Source organism: Vitis vinifera, chromosome 14 (assembly GCF_030704535.1).
Source record: "Vitis vinifera cultivar Pinot Noir 40024 chromosome 14, ASM3070453v1".
NCBI lineage: Eukaryota > Viridiplantae > Streptophyta > Magnoliopsida > Vitales > Vitaceae > Vitis > Vitis vinifera.
In genome coordinates this window covers 25941077-25961239 of record NC_081818.1, presented here as the reverse complement: position 1 = coordinate 25961239, position 20163 = coordinate 25941077, and the positions used below count along the sequence as shown (strand labels likewise).

Genomic DNA, 20163 nt, shown 5'->3' with positions numbered 1-20163 from the left:
CTGGAACTTATTTTATTGATTGAAGAATGCTGAATTTATACATGAACTTGTAACTTAAATGACATTAGAATAGCAGAAAATCAAGCTACTAGATGATGAACAACTACTTCCTATAAAATAGAAACCAAATCTTGACCAAATAAAAATAAGAAAATATCTAGATGTTGCAGATTTTGTGCAAGACTCCAGCTGCAATATTCAAAATTCAAATTCCAGCAAATACTAAGTCAAAATTCAACAGTTGGAAATAAACTGTCGCAGGTGAAGAAAATATGGGAACATGCTTTAAGATGGAGAGATACTTCATGAAAACATCATTTCTCATAAATTGTAAACCTGCCATTTACACAAATAAATTTCTGTTTGAGAATTGTTTCTTATGATCTTGATTGCTTTTAAATATTGTGTTAGCAGCAGCAATAATCAGCCAAATCTATTTTACAGTTAAAGCTTCATTACTGGCAGAGTCCTAGGCCTTGTTTATTTGTAAACTGGCATATGAGTGGGCATCAAGCTTGTCTCTTACACTAAGGTGGCTTTGAACATATTTTCAGTTGTAGACTGTCTATGAAATTTTCTCTTGGGAACTTCTTGGATTAACTAAATGCCTTCATTATTTGATGATTTACTGATTTGTCATCCTAACATAGGCATATAGCAATTTCCAGAAGAAAGAATCTATTTCACTGCGTTTAGGGTAAAGGGGAATCTGTACTAGAAATTTGAATTGATGCCATACATGATACAGGTGCATAAAATTGCATTAAGCAATTTAAACTTTATCCCTTAACTTTTTGTTGTTCCAGTACTGGCATACTTGGTTCTTAATGGAAAATAACTACCTGATTGACTTGAGCAACTTAAAGTGAATACATGTTAGTTCTGATGTATGCCATGATATGCACATTACATTCATTCCTTTGTTTGCTTATTAACTATTATAAATGATGTTTGGCTATGATTGCAGCATCGAGCAAGGTTTTGGCTGTGTTCAAAAGGGTCCCAGGAGTAGGTCTCAAGAAAAAGAAGTCAGGAAAGAGGAAGAAGAAACCCTTGTGAGGAATATTTTAGTTACTGATGTGGCGTTGGAGCTGAAAAATGATCAACGGGAGTAGAGGTTAGGTTGTGCCAAAGCAAAAGGAATGAAGGATTCTTTCAATATTTTACTACAGAAGAAATACCAAGAATCAACTTCTGTTTTTCTAGTGTTGTGAAAAAAGAACTTGTTGTTTATTACTGACTGAATGACTTGTAAATAACAATAATTTGAATGAACAAAATTCTACAAAAATGTTGAAAAATAAATTAAGATAATGCTCCGTAAAAGCTGCTCAGTTTCCCTTATCCCTTTCCTTGGATTTCGCTAGATGAGGAAAGGCTGTCAACTTGTTGTAGGTTCTCAAATCCTGCCTGGTCAAGATCCCAACTACTGGAGACACCTGCAAGTGAAGGAAACAATCAGGTTAGTCATATTTACCTCAAAACTGTAGTTTCTCTCACAAGATGGCCATTGTTATCATTGTATGCACAAAAAAAGAAAAGAAAAAAACATGATTTAGCTGGGTAAATTTCTCTGTCACTTCCCACTCTGTTCTCCTTCTCTCTGGCAGGAACCACTTCTTCTTCAGCACTTTAACAAGGTGTGCTCTTAGCACAATTCCATGCAGTTCAGTTGCTCCTATGACCAGACCAACCGGTGGCTCCAGCCCTTCATCTACAACTGGGAAACCATTGTGCGTGGTGTTTCTCAGGACATCTACAAGGCGGGCTCCCTTTTCCACTTCACCAAGGGTAACAACTTGTGGCTTGGCATCTGCATGCTCCCCAACAGTTAAATTTCTCATCCATGGCTCAGGATTCGCATCCAAGAAAGGCAGGCCTTTGAGCTGCAGTATTATCTCATAAATTTCTCATAATTTTTAATTTTTAAAATGAATGAATCTAAATATATTAAAAAAATTTAAGATAAAATTTTCTAAAATTTTTTATAAATATTATTAGAATTTTTAATATAGATTTTTTTGGATAAAATTTAAATTTTTTGCAAGTAGTAATGGACTTAAAGTCAAATAAGAAGAATTTTAAATTTTTTATCACTATTAGAAATTGACTTTTAATCTATTATGAAATAGAATTCAATGCAATGATTAATTTATTACAAATATAGATTTTTTTTTACGTTGAAAAAATTAGATTGTAATAAATTCTTATTTTAGAAAAATATTATCAATATCTTCCAACAAACGGTTCCCATCCCTGAAAATTGTGACTTCAGAGATTGATGTTGCATTGAATGAAGAGTTCAGGGTGATACCAGGCATGGGGGAGTTTGGTGACCGGTACTTTGGCACTGATGACTGATGAAATGATGGTGTGGATTTCAAAGGAATCTGGTTGTATGAATTGTTTTAACTATATGTAACTGGATGGAGGAACATGTCTGCAAAAGGAAGTGTTCCCCCCAAAAGCTTTGTCAGGCGTTCAGAAAATATGAATAAGAATATTGAAGCAAACAAATTGAGTTGGAGATGGTTGCTATTAATGGTTTCTCCTGCAATGAGATGGTAGTGGATGCAACCAACACATCTTCTTTATTACATGCCTGAAATCTAAATGCAATTTATAAACCACAATTGAATTTTGTTGGTGCACCATATGAGATGTCAATTTCTTTTGGTTATTGATATTCTTCTATAATACATATGGAGCTTAGGATTTTTTATTTTTTATTTTCTTGAGATGATTTTTGTCAGTGTCCAAATTGACCAAAGTTTGGATGGTTGGTTTAAGTTGAAGGTGCTGCAAGGATGGTGAATTTGGATTGGGAACAGAGACTTGTGATTCAATACGAGGGCCTAACGGATCTGATTAGTGAAAAACAATACTTAAGCACCAGTTATATAATCATTGCATTGGAATTTGGATGGACAATTGACATTATGGATGAATCTCCATTATAGGTAACATCTAGAGGGGTGAAGAAGTGTTCTTAAAAATACTGAGATAGTACCTCACAAATGCTAAATACTCCGTGATATTTCGATGTTTACTTTTTCAATCTTATTAACAAGCAACCAAATACACATGCAAAAATTGATGTACTAACGCTCTCCTAAGAAGCTAGTTAATGTAATTCATGTGCAAATGAGCCAACACTTGTCGCTCAAGATTTACAAAGAATCTTAACTATTCAAAACACATTTTCAAATATCCATCAAAATTAAAACCAAGAAATTATTTCTCATTATTCTAAAGATAAATCGATGAAAATTTTATAAGCTAAGATAAACAAAATGAAACGAAGGGATAGGGATAAAGACCATGGCACCGCAAGTGATAAAAAACATCAACTATAAAGAAAATAACCAAGTAAAAAGATTTACTAGCCTAAGACCTTCAATCCTCTCATAAACGATTTGTCTACTATCTCCAAACTTTAGTTATTCATCTTCTTCTTTCAAAACATATTTGAAGTTCACACTAAACTTGATTTTCACCTCTTCTTGAATTCACACAAAAAGAAATTTGGGTTTTACCCTAAAGATGACAAATAAGAGAGTATGGATGAAATTTACACTGAATCAAATATTTTTAAATGAAAATTTCTCCCCTAAAAGATATTTTCAACTAAAAAATCATAAAATTTTCTCATTTGGCCATAAAATTTTGAGGTTCTAGAGAGTTTCATAAGTGCTTATTAATAAAGGATAATCTCATTTGGCTAAGGCATCAAGCACTTAAGAGGATTTCTAGCCTTGTAAAGCATTCCTATGCCATATAAGTCTCATTCTTCCAAACCCTCTAAATGTTGCTTCCTTTGTTGTTTCTAGCTTTCGAGTCGTGTGCCTTGCTTAGCAGAGCGAACTAAGGATTGGGGAAAAGCCAATCTAACAATGTCAAGTGACTCTTATTTAAGTGTTGCACATGAGTTTAGGAAACATTTCTAGTCTAAGATATTTTCCTTTTGTTTTTTGTTTTTTTTAAAGCAAAAAAATAAAAATAAAAATAAAAATCTTTCCATCTACTAAGTTAACAAAAATTAAGGCTTTTGGAGGGACTAGTGCTGGTACGACAAGTTTTGAAAATGCATAAAACAAGTATCAACTCAAGTATAAATTTTGAAGGTGCACCATAACTCACTAAGTGGAAAATTAGAAATAGGTAAGTCTTGATTTGTATACCTTTCACTCATTTGAAAAGTAGTAGGCAAAATCACATGAAATAAAGTGGGTAATGAATATCTTTTTGAATTATTTTTTATTCATATTTCAATATTCTATTCTAAGTCAAATACTCGAGTGGATTTTCTATTTAACACATGCAAACATGACTAACGCAATTGGATTTATTCCAAAATTTTTGAGGTTGAGCAAATCTATGAAGTAGAATATGTCAAATTAACTCTTTTAATTGTTATTCATTCTTTCAAATTAAATGAAATGATTTTACTAAGTTTTTGTTATTAAAACAGAAAAAATTTAGTAACTTTTATATATATCTATATAAAAGATCCTCCACTTCTAATTGCTTTTGAAAACAATTTAAAAAAGTTATTTTTAAAAAAATTTCAGAAATTGTTTTCTAATGTTTTGTAGAACAAATGTCTTTCGAGAAACTTAAAATGTTTTTAATTTGTTTTGTATGTTTTTAAATATGTTTTAAAAATAAATTTTATATACAATGATTCATTTGTAGTCATTCTCCATATTTGCATAATTATTGTTTAAAATAATAATAAAAAAACAAGTGAAAACAACTAAAAAATGTTATTTGAAAACACTATATTTTTTACTTTTAAGAACATAAAATATTTTTTGTTCTCTGGTTGTCCTATTTTTTATTTATTTATTTATTTTTTTTGAAGAATAGAAAACCATTTTTGAAAACATTTATCAAATAGACGTTAGACTCTATGCTTACTAAAAGAAAAAAAAAACTAATGAAATCAAAATTTAATGACAATATAAAATAATTTATTATTTACATTTTCCAACCAACATAATAGAGATGGTCCAAATCCATTCAATAGTTTGTCGCTAAATTTTATTTATTGGTGACGAAAAATTCATATCGATAGACTTTTGCCAACACACCTTTCCTCGACCACTATATGTCAGAATTATCCGTCGATAAATGTTTATTCCGACAATGTATATTAGTTGGGAAAAGTAAAATTTCTTGTAGTATCAGTACTGCCTTACCATAATCTTTATTTTCTTTCATAGAGACCACTATATCTGATGTCACTACACTAAAGTAAAGGTGTCTAATGGGTCGTGCTATTGGGCCAATGTGCGGAGCCGACACGACCCACTTACAAATCTTGTTGGGTTGGGCCAGCCCATGCAAGCCAAATAGGTGGCCCAAAAGCCCACAGGCTAATCGTGTCGTTCCATGCTAGGGGTTGTGCTATGTCGGTGGGCCATGGCCCATGGGCCACTTGCTTTGTTAAAAGTTTTAATTTAATTTTTTTAAGTCTTTTTGTCTTAAGTTTTTTTTTTCATTATTAAATAAAATTTCTTTTTATTACTTTAAACACCTCTAATAATTATATATTTTTATATTTTATATTTATATTTATTGAGTTTGTAATTGTAAAATTTATAGAAATGTTAGTTTTTTTGTTTTTAAAAATAGTAAAAAATTATATTTGAATTTGCTTTTTTATTTATCAAAATAATAATAAATTTAAAATAATGAAATATAAAAGGAAATGAAGTATAAAAACATAATTATTTTATTCAATATTTTAATAAATTACATGAAAAAATAAGGAGATGGGCCGACACGGTGGCATGATGGCATAGCAAACTGTTTCCTTAGGCCCAACACGACTTGCTTCTTTGGGTTGTGCCAACCCGGTTTAGTCTTTTGGCGTGCCAAGCCACGAGCCAAAATGGGCTACCCGACCCATTGGACACACCTCTACACTAGAGATCACCCTACCATCTATAATCTACCATCACCGCTACCTTTTCTTGAGGAGACCACTGTATCACATGTCACCTCACTATCATCATCTATATCTCATTTCCTAGAAGTTACTATATCAAATGTTATTGCATTGGAGACCATTACACCAAATGTCATTCTACCATCTCTTATATCACCTCTCCTAGAAGCCACCATATTAGATATCACCTACCTGAGATCGCCCCACCATCTACCATCTTACCATCACCTACACGTCTTCCCATAGAGACTGCCATACATCATACCCCCACACATGTTACACAACTAAATGTATGCCCACCTAGGTGAAATTGTGATCCACGTAGACGTCGAGCCTTGCCTCCATTAGCTCTATCTCAATTTACACATATGGAGACATGACAAATTGCATAGATAGATTCAACTAATATGTCTTTTTATTATAGGCGGTCATAGAGAAAGAGGAAGACCCCATCATGTGGTACTCATTGAGGACTGTTTTTCATTTTTTGTGTTTATTTTCATTTATATTATGTTGTTTATTTTTTTATTATGAACAAATTATTATATATTTAAATGAAAATAAGATAAATTTTAAATTTAAATTGAACTTATATACATGTGATATTATATACCATTTACATTATAGTATATAACAAATAATTAATTAATATAATAATTTATATTATTTATTTTTTTCTAAGTAGGCTTTCATAATTTATTTGTTTTAAATAAATATAATTTATTATATTTAATTTATATTGAAATATAATTAAGTAATTATATTTATATTAAATATAGTACCAATTGTTTTAATAAAATTAAACAAAAATATTTTTATATCAAATTAAAATTATCAATTATTTAATTTCATATATTATTATTTTTTAAAATAATCATATAAGTTTATTAACCACTCACATATTTTTAATAAATATAAAATAAAAATAATATAATTATTTTATTTAAAAAAATTAAAGTTAAATATTTCAAATGAAACAGTATAATTTTATATATATATATATATATATATAAATTTTAAGTTAAAGCCATTGTTGATGACGATGACTTTGACCATTTAAAAAAAAATTAAAACTGTAATTATCAACCATGACTTTAATTTTAAGCTTAAAACTGTAGTTGGTGATTATGATTTTAATATTTTTTTTCAAAATAGTTAAAGTTGTAGTTTCCAATTACGGTTTTAAAAGTTATAGCCGTGGTCGGTGATTACGATTTTGATCATTAAAAAAAAAATGAAAATTGTTGTCACCAATTACAGTTTTGTGACGTGGAGGCGTACGTGACCAAGATGCACTAAATTGGACAATTTTGGAATCAAGTTTACTTTATGAATTTTTTTTGTTAAACTTACTATTTTTAGTCAAAAACTCTCTTTTAATTCTTTCTAATGAGATTGTCGCTTGACTTAAGCTCAATGAATTAGATTTGCTTTTGTTTCTTGTCTTTTGATTTTTATTGAGCGAGCACGAGAATATAGGCTAACCTTTTCATTTTCTTCCTTTGCTGCTTCTTGCATTCACATTTGTAGTACCCACCACGGCCCCTTGTTTTTGAGAAAGAGAAAATTTAGATGTGAGCCACGTGATGATCCATCAAGTTAATCCAACAAGTAATGATGAATTACTTGAAATCATGTATTATTAGTCAGCAACGTCTTCTTCATGTTTTCATCCCTTAGAAAACGTCCAGTGACAAAGACTATGGGGTGTATGTCTATATATCTAGAGCTTCACCACAGGTGGCCTCTGAATAGCACAACGTCTTCCAGTGGCGACAAGCATGGTTAATAACAACGTCTTCATTCAACTTCTTTTTCTTATCATCACGTCCTCAGGGTTTCTTTTCCATGAAATCATTAAAGTTGGCTCCTGCCAGGGTGATCATCAAAGGGGTTGCATTGACACTGAGAAGGTGGCTCTTCTCAAGTTCAAACAAGGCCTCACAGATCCTTCGGGTCGGCTCTCATCTTGGGTCGGGGAAGACTACTGCAAATGGAGAGGCGTGGTCTGCAACAACAGGAGCGGTCATGTCATCAAACTCACACTGCGTCATCTTGATGGTGACGGAACAGAAGGCGAGTTGGGCGGTAAGATCAGTCCTGCTTTGCTTCACTTGAAATATTTGAATTGCTTAGACTTGAGCATGAACAATTTTGGAGGGATTCCAATCCCCGAGTTCATTGGTTCGTTGGAGAAGTTGAGATATCTCAATCTCTCTGGTGCATCCTTTGGTGGACCTATTCCTCCACAACTTGGAAATCTTTCCAGCCTGCATTACCTTGATCTTAAGGAATACTTCGATGAGTCAAGCTAGGATGATCTTCATTGGATATCGGGTCTTACTTCGTTAAGACACCTTAATTTAGGAGGTGTAGATCTAAGCCAGGCTGCAGCTTATTGGCTTCAAGCTGTTAGCAAGATTTCTTATCTTTTGGAGTTGCACCTACCTGCTTGTGCACTTGCAGACCTTCCTCCCTCTCTTCCATTTTCCAGTCTGATCACATCTCTTTCAGTCATCGATCTTTCCAACAATGGTTTCAACTCCACAATACCCCACTGGTTATTCCAGATGAGGAATCTTGTGTATCTAGATCTCAGTTCGAACAATCTACGAGGCTCAATTCTAGATTCTTTTGCAAACAGGACTTCTATTGAAAGATTAAGAAACATGGGTAGTCTGTGCAATTTGAAAACATTGATCCTTTCTCAGAACGATTTGAATGGGGAAATAACTGAACTGATTGATGTTTTATCTGGGTGCAACAGCAGTAGGTTAGAGACGCTGGATCTGGGCTTTAATGATCTGGGTGGTTTTCTTCCTAATTCCCTAGGAAAACTCTCAAACGTGAAGTCTCTTTGGCTTTGGTATAACTCCTTTGTAGGCTCGATTCCGAGTACTATTGGAAACTTATCGTATTTGGAAGAATTGTACCTCTCAGATAACCCAATGAATGGGACCATCCCTGAAACTCTTGGAGGACTTTCCAAGTTGGTTGCGATAGAGCTATCTGAGAATCCACTGACGGGAGTTGTAACAGAGGCTCATTTTTCAAATCTTACAAGTTTAAAGGAGTTTTCAAACTATAGAGTGACCCCACGAGTTTCCCTGGCCTTTAATATCAGTCCTGAGTGGATTCCTCCCTTTAAACTCAGCCTCCTCAGAATAAGATCATGCCAAATGGGTCCCAAGTTTCCCGCATGGCTTAGAAATCAAACCGAGCTCACCTCTGTAGTGCTCAGTAATGCTGGGATCTCAGGCACCATACCGGAGTGGTTTTGGAAGTTGGATATGTATCTTGATGAGCTGGACATCGGTTCTAATAACCTGGGTGGCAGGGTGCCAAACTCAATGAAGTTCCTTCCTGGAGCCACTGTTGATTTGGAAGAAAACAACTTTCAGGGTCCCTTGCCATTATGGTCATCCAATGTGACGAGACTGAATTTATATGACAATTTCTTTTCTGGCCCAATTCCTCAGGAGCTTGGTGAAAGAATGTCCATGCTGACAGATCTAGATCTCTCCTGGAATGCTCTAAATGGCACCATTCCCCTCTCCTTCGGGAAACTAACTAACTTATTGACCCTTGTCATCTCCAACAATCATTTGTCTGGAGGAATTCCAGAATTTTGGAATGGTTTACCTGACCTATATGTTTTAGACATGAACAACAACAATTTATCTGGTGAGCTGCCAAGTTCTATGGGTTCCCTAAGATTTGTTAGATTCCTAATGATAAGCAACAATCATCTTTCTGGCGAAATTCCTTCAGATTTGCAGAATTGCACAGGCATTCATACTCTTGATCTTGGAGGCAACAGATTTTCAGGCAATGTTCCAGCATGGATAGGAGAAAGGATGCCTAACTTGCTTATTCTACGCTTACGATCAAATTTGTTCCATGGGAGTATTCCATCACAATTGTGCACTCTTTCTTCTCTCCACATACTGGATCTTGGAGAAAATAATTTGTCGGGATTCATTCCCTCTTGTGTGGGGAATTTGAGTGGCATGGCCTCTGAAATTGACTCTCAACGATATGAGGCCGAGTTGATGGTATGGAGGAAAGGAAGAGAAGACTTGTACAAAAGTATTCTTTATCTGGTTAATAGTATGGACTTGTCAAACAATAACCTATGTGGAGAGGTGCCTGAAGGAGTAACAAATCTTTCAAGACTTGGCACCTTGAACTTGTCCATAAACCATTTGACAGGAAAAATACCAGACAAGATTGGGAGCTTACAGGGGTTAGAAACTCTTGACCTCTCAAGGAACCAGCTTTCAGGCGTAATCCCCCCAGGTATGGCTTCTTTGACTTCCTTGAATCACTTGAACCTGTCGTATAACAACCTGTCGGGTAGAATTCCAACAGGCAACCAGTTGCAAACCCTAGATGATCCATCCATATATGAGAACAACCCTGCACTCTGTGGGCCTCCAACAACAGCCAAGTGCCCTGGTGATGATGAGCCGCCTAAACCACGCAGTGGGGATAGTGAAGAGGATGAGGATGAGAACGGAAATGGCTTTGAAATGAAGTGGTTCTACGTGAGCATGGGGCCAGGATTTGCGGTGGGATTTTGGGGAGTTTGTGGCACCTTAATAGTCAAGGATTCGTGGAGGCATGCTTATTTTAGGCTTGTGTATGACGTGAAAGAATGGCTGCTCATGGTTATCTCACTGAATGTAGCTCGTCTGCGGAGGAAACTGAATCTAGGTAGTATTTGAATAACTTTCAGCAGTTTCTTGAAAGAAATGAAGGCTTGTATGCAATGGTGTTTGGTTTTGTTTACATTCTTATAATATAATAAAGTATTGAGTCCAAGCTTTTCCAATGTGCATCTATGTCTCTGGTTTTTTCTTCTATCTTCTGGTAAACACCTATATTTGATAACTCAGGGACACTGCCAAGAGACAGAAAACAAAGAATAAAACAAATAACTATTAAAATTATTTGATTAAACTATTTTGCTATTTGAATCAATAGATTCAATAGCCAGGGTTCGATTATGTGAAGTCATGCTCTGTCAGCAACTTCATCATCATCTTTCAGTGTATGTCTAATGACAAGCTTTGGGGTAATTGCATTTGTTCCTATATATAGAGCTTCACGGTATGCTACTTCAGCAACTCGCAGACAAACATGGCTACTACCAATGCCTCTTTTGAACTTCTTTTTCTTTTCATTATGTCCTCGGGGTTTCTTTTCCATGAAACCCTTAAAACAGGCTGCAGTGATTGTCATCACCATAGGGCAGCCTGCATTGAAACTGAGAGGGTAGCTCTTCTCAAGTTCAAACAAGGCCTTACAGATCCTTCTCATCGATTCTCATCTTGGGTAGGGGAAGAGTGCTGCAAATGGAGAGGCCTAGTCTGCAACAACAGGATTGGACACGTCATCAAACTCAATCTGCGTAGTCTCAATGATGATGGAACAGATGGCAAGTTGGGCGGTGAGATCAGTCTTTCTTTGGTTGATTTGAAATATTTGAATTACTTTCTTGAGTGGTAGTGCATTCTGTGGACGTAGGGATCATGTTGATCGCGGGATCACGTTGATCGCGGGGTCATGTTCTTTATTTTTTTGCTTCTGTATGTGCGTGATTTTATCAACATTCACTTCTTATAAGTTAATCCACATGGCTTAAGTTTCCTCCACTGCAAAGGAGCATTTGGCTTTCCCTAACCATTTTCCAATACAAAATCATAAGTATGCTTCCATGAAACTGTGCCCCGGACCTCTTTTAACTTCTCTTGAAAATTGATGGTTCTCGACTAAAGTTGGTTATATGGAAAGTTAAAACTTACGTCCCACTTGGAAAAACAACAGCAAAAAGAAGGCTCAAGTCACGGTCAATCGTGATTACTTCACTGTTATATAATAATATATATGCTCACTTGGGCTTATGTTGGAATAGTCAGCAATTGATTTTTCCAAATTTTCTATTACGGTCCATTTCTTGGAGAGCTCCCCTAAGGAAATTAAGCCAAATCAATATTACCAGTCCAAAAGAAACATGAATGGTTATTGTTGGTATAAGATTAAATACTTATACAAAATATGTATTTTTGGGCTGCTGGAACACATTTTATTGATGAAGAGTGCTGAATTTATACATGAGCTTGTAACTAAAAATGACATTAGAATAGCAGAAAATCAAGCTACTAGATGATGAACAACTACTTCCTATAAAATAGAAACCAAATCTTGACCAAATAAAAATAAGAAAATATCTAGATGTTGCAGATTTTGTGCAAGACTCCAGCTGCAATATTCAAAATTCAAATTCCAGCAGATACTAAGTCAAAATTCAACACTCCTCCTTGACTTCGTAGATGCAAACTCCAAGTCTTGCACGTAGACACTCAAACCAAACTTCGAAAGGGGTCTGCTTCTTTAACACTTTTGTTGGCAATATGTTCAGAAAATAGACTGCTCCATTTTGTTGTGGATTATATGGTGCAGTGAGCTGGTGAACATTGTTTGCATTCAATTTCAAGGATGGCATCTTTTGAGATCCACCAACATCAGTATGCACCAGTTGCAGTTTTTGGGTTGCTCTCCAGGATATTTTCTTTGGAAAGGGAAGATTAGTTTGCTTCCCATATTGACAAGTAGCACATATAGGAAGATCTTTTTCTAAGTCAGGAAGTCCTTCAGCTATTTGATTTTTCTTCATGTAGAGCACATCATCATGATGAAAGTGCTCGACCCTTTTGTCCCAAAACATTGTTGTGCTATCTTGTTGTAAAATAGCAGTATGCTCATCTTCCAGTAAATTCAAGGCAAAACTCTTGCCCTTCATTTTTATGTTGAACACTTCTTTGCCTTCAGCATCCTTGATAATGCAATTCCTATCTTCAAAATAAACTTTAAATTCTTTCTCAACGAGCTGTCCAACACTGAGTAAGTTTTGGTCAATGTCAGGCACAAACAAAACATCATAAATGAGTTTCAAACCTGTTTGGCTTTCGATAGCAACCGTTCCTTTGCCCTTCACTGGAATATACTCACCATTTCCAATTCTGACTTTGGAAATAGTTGTTCTATCAAGTTCTCTAAAGAGATCTTGATTATTTGTCATGTGATTTGTACAACCACTATCCACAAGCCAGCTTTCAGAGGTGCTTTTATTAGCAAAACACGTTGCTGCAAACAATTGCTCCTCCTGGCAATAGTCAACTGCTGCACTAGTTTCTTCCTGTTGTTGATTTTTGCAAATCCTCTCCACATGTCCTTGTTTACCACACTTGTTGCATTTCACATCTGGTCTCCACCAACATTTTTGTGGAGAATGATTTGTCTTCTTGCAATGAGGACAAGGTGGAAAAACTCCATTTTTCTGGTTGTTGCTGCATGGCTTGTTGTTGTTCATCTTTCCATTTTTATGGCCTGCATTTTTCTGCATTCTTGCTTGAAATGCTCCTTCTGCAGTATCTCCTTGTCTCATGAGTCTTCTTTGTTCCACAGCCTCCAAGGAATGTAATAATTCTGTCAAGCTAATAGTTGACAGATCTTTTGAATTCTCCAAAGAGGAAATTGTAGCTTCATATTTCTCAGGAAGTGTAACCAATATCTTTTGAACAATCTTCTCATTGGAAAATTCTTTTCCAAGCAGCCTAACTTTGTCTACTATTGAAAGAAGTTGTGCAGCATAGTCTTTAACAGCATCAGACTCCCTCATTTTCTTTATTTCAAATTCTCGAATCAAGTTCATCACCTGCATGTTCGTGATTCTTTCATCTCCTTTGTATTCCCCCTTGAGATACTCCCAAATTTCTGCAGCTGAATCAATTTTCATAATTTTGATGAAAATTGATGGTGAAACTGCAGCAAACAAGCAAGCTTTCGCTTTAGCCTTTCTTGTCCTTCTTTCTTTATGCAACTTCATTTGAGCCACCGTTGGATTGGCTCCTAGGGGAGGAACTTCATAATTTTCTTCCACTGCTTCCCAAACATCAAGTGCTTGTAGATGAACTGTCATTCTAACAGCCCAAGTTTCATAATTGTCTCCATCAAGAATTGATGGTGCAACTGTGAGACTTGACTCTTCCATTGCTAAATGATTTTAGAAGGTGTTTGGGTTCACTCACCTCACTGGCCCCTCAAGATAACTATGGCTCTGATACCACTTTGTTGGTATAAGATTAAATACTTATACAAAATATGTATTTTTGGGCTGCTGGAACACATTTTATTGATGAAGAGTGCTGAATTTATACATGAGCTTGTAACTAAAAATGACATTAGAATAGCAGAAAATCAAGCTACTAGATGATGAACAACTACTTCCTATAAAATAGAAACCAAATCTTGACCAAATAAAAATAAGAAAATATCTAGATGTTGCAGATTTTGTGCAAGACTCCAGCTGCAATATTCAAAATTCAAATTCCAGCAGATACTAAGTCAAAATTCAACAGTTATCCAGTGACTTGAAAAAAAAGTTGGAAAAAAAAATATATTAGCATATTAAACTACTCAAATGGGTTAGCATTAAATGAATGAAAAAGACGCCAGATAAGTCATGATTTTGATAGTGGAGTTTCCATCTTGTAAGAAGCACTTTCTTTGTCATTACTATTCTAAACCTCCACACATGATCTGAACTGGCTTATTAAAAGCATTTGTATCAGTATTTTGTGCATTCCATACATACAACTTCTGCTGCAGTTCCACCTACATGGCTAATATCAATGCCTCCATTCATTTTCTTCTGCTTATTTTCCTCTCCTCCACTTTTCTCCATCTTGAAACTGTTAAACTTGGTTCCTGCAATGGCGTTCTCAATGTCAGCTGCACTGAAATTGAGAGAAAAGCCCTTGTTGACTTCAAACAAGGTCTTACTGATCCTTCCGGCAGGCTCTCTTCTTGGGTTGGCCTGGATTGCTGTAGATGGAGAGGTGTGGTGTGCAGCCAGAGGGCACCTCAAGTCATCAAACTCAAACTCCGCAACCAGTATGCTAGAAGTCCAGATGCCGACGGTGAAGCTACCGGTGCTTTTGGGGATTATTATGGAGCAGCTCATGCATTTGGCGGCGAGATAAGTCATTCTTTACTTGATTTGAAATATTTGAGGTACTTGGACTTGAGCATGAACTATTTTGGAGGACTCAAAATCCCCAAGTTCATTGGATCATTCAAGAGGTTGAGATATCTCAATCTCTCAGGTGCATCCTTCGGTGGAACTATCCCACCCCACCTAGGGAACCTTTCTAGCCTGCTCTATCTTGATCTCAACTCATATTCTCTTGAATCAGTTGAGAATGACCTGCACTGGTTATCGGGTCTTTCTTCTCTGAGACACCTTAATTTGGGAAATATAGATTTTAGCAAGACTGCAGCTTATTGGCATCGAGCTGTTAGCTCCCTTTCTTCACTCTTGGAACTACGCTTACCTGGATGTGGGCTTTCTTCCCTTCCTGATCTCTCTCTTCCATTTGGTAATGTCACCTCACTTTCGATGCTCGATCTCTCCAATAATGGCTTCAACTCCTCCATACCTCACTGGTTGTTCAACTTTAGTAGTCTTGCATACCTTGATCTCAACTCCAACAATCTTCAAGGCAGTGTTCCCGATGGATTTGGTTTCTTGATTTCCCTTAAATACATTGATTTGTCTTCTAATTTATTTATTGGAGGTCACCTACCAGGAAACTTAGGAAAGCTTTGCAACTTGCGAACTCTCAAACTCTCTTTCAACAGTATTAGTGGTGAGATTACTGGATTCATGGATGGCTTGTCCGAGTGTGTAAACGGTAGTAGCTTAGAGTCTCTGGATTTGGGGTTCAATGATAAACTGGGTGGGTTTCTTCCTGATGCTTTGGGACATCTAAAGAACTTAAAGTTTCTTCGTCTGTGGAGCAACTCATTCGTGGGGTCAATTCCAAACTCCATTGGAAATTTGTCGTCCTTGAAAGAATTCTACATCTCTGAAAATCAAATGAATGGGATAATTCCAGAGAGTGTGGGGCAACTCTCAGCATTGGTGGCAGTGGATCTCTCAGAGAATCCTTGGGTTGGTGTTATAACCGAGTCTCATTTCTCCAACCTCACAAACTTAACTGAGTTGGCAATCAAGAAGGTATCTCCAAACGTTACCTTGGCCTTCAATGTGAGTTCTAAATGGATTCCTCCTTTTAAACTCAATTACCTGGAACTCAGAACATGCCAACTAGGTCCCAAATTTCCTGCATGGCTGAGAAACCAAAACCAGCTGAAGACATTAGTGCTCAACAATGCAAGGATTTCAGACACTATACCTGATTGGTTTTGGAAGTTAGACTTGCAGCTCAACCTACTGGATGTTGCCAATAATCAATTGAGTGGGAGGGTCCCAAATTCATTGAAATTTCCCAAAAATGCTGTTGTGGATTTGAGCTCCAACCGCTTTCACGGTCCTATCCCACACTTTTCTTCTAACCTGAGTTCATTGTATTTGAGAGACAATTTATTTTCTGGACCAATACCTCTGGATGTTGGCAAAACCATGCCGTGGTTGACCAATTTTGATGTCTCTTGGAACTCTCTAAATGGTACCATTCCCTTGTCTATAGGTAAGATTACGGGTTTGGCAAGTCTGGTTCTCTCAAATAATCATTTGTCTGGTGAAATTCCTTTGATTTGGAATGATAAACCAGATTTGTACATTGTAGATATGGCAAATAACAGCTTATCTGGTGAGATCCCTAGCTCAATGGGCACCCTGAATTCACTTATGTTCTTGATACTGAGTGGCAACAAACTTTCAGGGGAAATTCCTTCTTCACTGCAGAATTGCAAGATCATGGATAGTTTTGACCTTGGCGACAATAGATTATCGGGGAACCTTCCATCATGGATAGGAGAGATGCAATCATTGTTGATTCTACGCCTGCGATCAAACTTCTTTGATGGAAACATTCCCTCCCAAGTGTGCAGTCTTTCCCATCTTCATATATTGGACCTCGCACATGATAATCTGTCTGGATTCATTCCTTCTTGTTTGGGAAATTTGAGTGGCATGGCTACTGAAATTAGCAGTGAGCGATACGAGGGGCAATTGTCGGTTGTGATGAAAGGAAGAGAACTCATATATCAGAATACTCTGTATCTTGTGAATAGCATAGATCTTTCAGACAATAATTTATCAGGAAAGTTGCCTGAACTAAGAAATCTTTCAAGACTAGGCACCCTGAACTTGTCCATAAACCATTTGACAGGAAATATACCAGAGGACATTGGGAGCTTAAGTCAATTAGAAACTCTGGACCTCTCAAGAAACCAGCTCTCTGGCCCGATTCCACCAAGCATGGTTTCTCTGACTTCCTTGAATCACTTGAACCTATCATACAACAAACTATCTGGTAAAATTCCAACAAGCAACCAGTTCCAAACCTTCAATGACCCATCCATATACAAGAATAACCTTGTACTCTGCGGGGAGCCTCTGCCAATGAAGTGCCCAGGCGATGATGAAGCTACTACTTCCGGGGTGGATAATGAAGACCATGATGATGAACATGAAGATGAGTTTGAAATGAAGTGGTTCTACGTCAGCATGGGGCCTGGATTTGTGGTGGGATTTTGGGGAGTTTTTGGCCCTTTGATAATAAATAGGTCTTGGAGGCGAGCCTACTTCCGGTTCCTGGATGAGATGAAAGATAGAGTGATGGTGGTTATCACACGTCTGCAAAAGAAATGCAAATGGGAAAGAAGACAACATGGAACTTGAACAGGTATCAATCCACAAGCTTTCAAGCCAAAATAACTGTTTGTATGTATCAGTGATTTGCTTCATGCTTAACCCTGATCATATCTATAACACCCAAAATAAACTTTAGGGGCAAAATAAATAATTAATTAAGCTCATTAAAGGTAAAAGAGTCCTTTTGCAATTAAAAATCATAGGTATAAATTATATTTTTTTCTTATCTTCTTTATTTGGAAAACTCTATTCACGAAAAATTAGAAAATTGGAGACCATAGGGCTAAAGGTTTACAAGTCTAGAGTTTGAAGTTCAGATTTTTCTAAGTAAGATTCTAACCCTAGATTAATATATTATATTCGTTAGTTAATTTTGAACACATTAGATATTCTTTAGAAAATTTTAATTTAGATTAAGGTTAGTTTATTTAATTTATTTTAAGATCAAAATATTGAAATTATAAATATAGGGAAATTCAAATTTGTTTTTTTTTTAGATGAATGGATCTAAACAATGAAATTTTAAAAATTAAATGAGTAAATAAATATATGATTATATGTGGCTTAAGGGGTTGGAAAATAATAATAAGAAGAATTGCATGTTCTAGATTTTGGATTTGAGGCACTATGTTGGGGCGACATAATAAATAAATAAATAAAGAATAAAAAATAAAAATCAACCGCTAAAAAGTGGAAGTATTAGTATAATAATAATAATAATAATAATAATAATAGTTTTGGTGTAAGTTTTAATTTAATTTAAGCATATAAAAAAATATATAGTTAGGGTAAAATTAGAAAAGAATATGAATTTTTATAAAAATTTGGAAACTCACTAAATTAATTTATTATTGATTAGGAAGTTTAAAATAATATTAATGATAATAATATTAATATAGGAAATTAATTAGAATTACTAAAACTAAATAAAATATTTTTAGAATTGTTAAATTTATATCTTTAGATAAATAATCAATAATAAATGTGGTGCTTGATATTATGTTAGATGACGAGGAAATTCTTCAGAGTTAAATACTTCAAGATTTTGAGTGCTTTATCAAGGTAAGGGAAATTAATGCAAATTTTTATAAAAATTATTTTCTTTTTATATTGTAATTTGAAATGTGTAAAAATATTATTTTTATCTTTCTCATGGATCAAATATGTGTTTTGTATGAAAAATATTTTTTTGAGAATTTTCTTTATTTATTTTTGAAAAGTGAAAAAAATTAAGGAGATATGATATTTTGTTTTGTAAGTGTGAATTAATGAAATAATGTGTTTGACTCTGAATTATATGACCCTAGTCAACGGGTTATAATAATCGACCTTAAGACCCTAGTCAACGGATTATAATTGTTGACATTTGGTTTTATTCACCTTAAGTTGAACAAATTTGAAATTAGTTACTTAATTGTGAAGTCCCACCTGATTGGGCATCATTTGTCATACGATAACTAGAGTAAAAATATTTTGAATGTATTCGATTTGGTTTTGATGAGAAATTGTTTTGAATTGGAGATGAGAAATTTTTATTGAAAAGTTTGAATGTATTAATATTTTGAACTCAAAAGTTTTTATGAAAATAAGTATATGTTATATCTCCTATTTGCAAGTATGATTGAAAATGTTTAATCCATGAAACTACATTGATGTTTCTTATTGAGCTTTAAGCTCATGCTCCTTCGTTGATAATTTTTCAGGTACTTTCAGGTCGGATGAGGAGTGATTGCTAGGCTAGGAAATTTTTCTTTGTTAGGATTTTAGTTCAAACTTTATTTTGGACATTGTTTAAATGTTAAAATTTAATTCCCGTTTAAATTATTTGAATTTGGAGATATTTGCATAATAACACTTTGGTTGATGTGTTAATTTTTTTTTATTTTTAAAGTTGATATTTGAAAATTTTAGAATTTTATCCTACTACTTTGGACATGAATTTGGTAATTAGTAAATTTTCAATTACAATACAAATGTTTGTATTGTTTTCACTTTGAGCCTTTGGATTTGAGGTGTAAAATGACCATCATGCCCTTGGAATGGGTTTTGGGGCGTGACATGGAGTATTGTGTATTTGTTTTTCAGGTGGTGAGCTACTAAATCTGATTTGTTGGACAAGACCAAGAGGTTTAGTAAAATCTGAAGTTTGACCTATCATCTGTTGGGGGATTGTCGGTTTTTAAGGTTTCTATTTGGAAATAGGAGTATTTATGTAAACTCTCTATGTTTTAGTACTGTTACTCTATTCTCTAACTTTAAATTTATCCAAACTTTTATAAATCGATGGGTAAATATTTGAAAAATCTTTTAAAATAAAAATCAATAAGATAAATTCATGGTTAAAATCACATTTCAAATTAGATGACTTACATAACATCGTCCTTTTCAATTGTCATCCATTATGTTTTAGTTTATGTTTGATTCTTGAAAAATGTGAATAAAAATGTAAGGGAAAGAAAAAAAAAAAAGTAGAGGGGAAAGAAAAAGTATGGTTTTAAAAACTAGATAAGATCAACTTTCAACT

The 20163-nt window shown here is 34.8% G+C and overlaps 3 protein-coding genes across 3 annotated transcripts; all 3 read left to right on the top strand.

Annotated features, from left to right (window-relative positions):
• The first annotated feature begins 7734 nt into the window (after positions 1-7734).
• LOC132255084 (receptor-like protein EIX2) lies at positions 7735-8268 on the top strand. Its single transcript, XM_059742735.1, has one exon. It carries the CDS (start codon positions 7735-7737, stop codon positions 8266-8268), a length of 534 nt encoding a protein of 177 aa, XP_059598718.1.
• Positions 8269-8622: 354 nt separating this feature from the next.
• On the top strand, positions 8623-10680 carry LOC100254922 (receptor-like protein EIX1). Its single transcript, XM_059742734.1, has one exon. It carries the CDS (start codon positions 8623-8625, stop codon positions 10678-10680), a length of 2058 nt encoding a protein of 685 aa, XP_059598717.1.
• A 3956-nt stretch (positions 10681-14636) lies between these two features.
• On the top strand, positions 14637-19755 carry LOC100260021 (receptor-like protein EIX2). The gene is made up of 2 exons (XM_010648496.3): positions 14637-17670; positions 19725-19755. Exon 1 carries the CDS (start codon positions 14637-14639, stop codon positions 17664-17666), a length of 3030 nt encoding a protein of 1009 aa, XP_010646798.1. The 3' UTR covers positions 17667-17670; positions 19725-19755.
• The last annotated feature ends 408 nt before the right edge of the window (positions 19756-20163 follow it).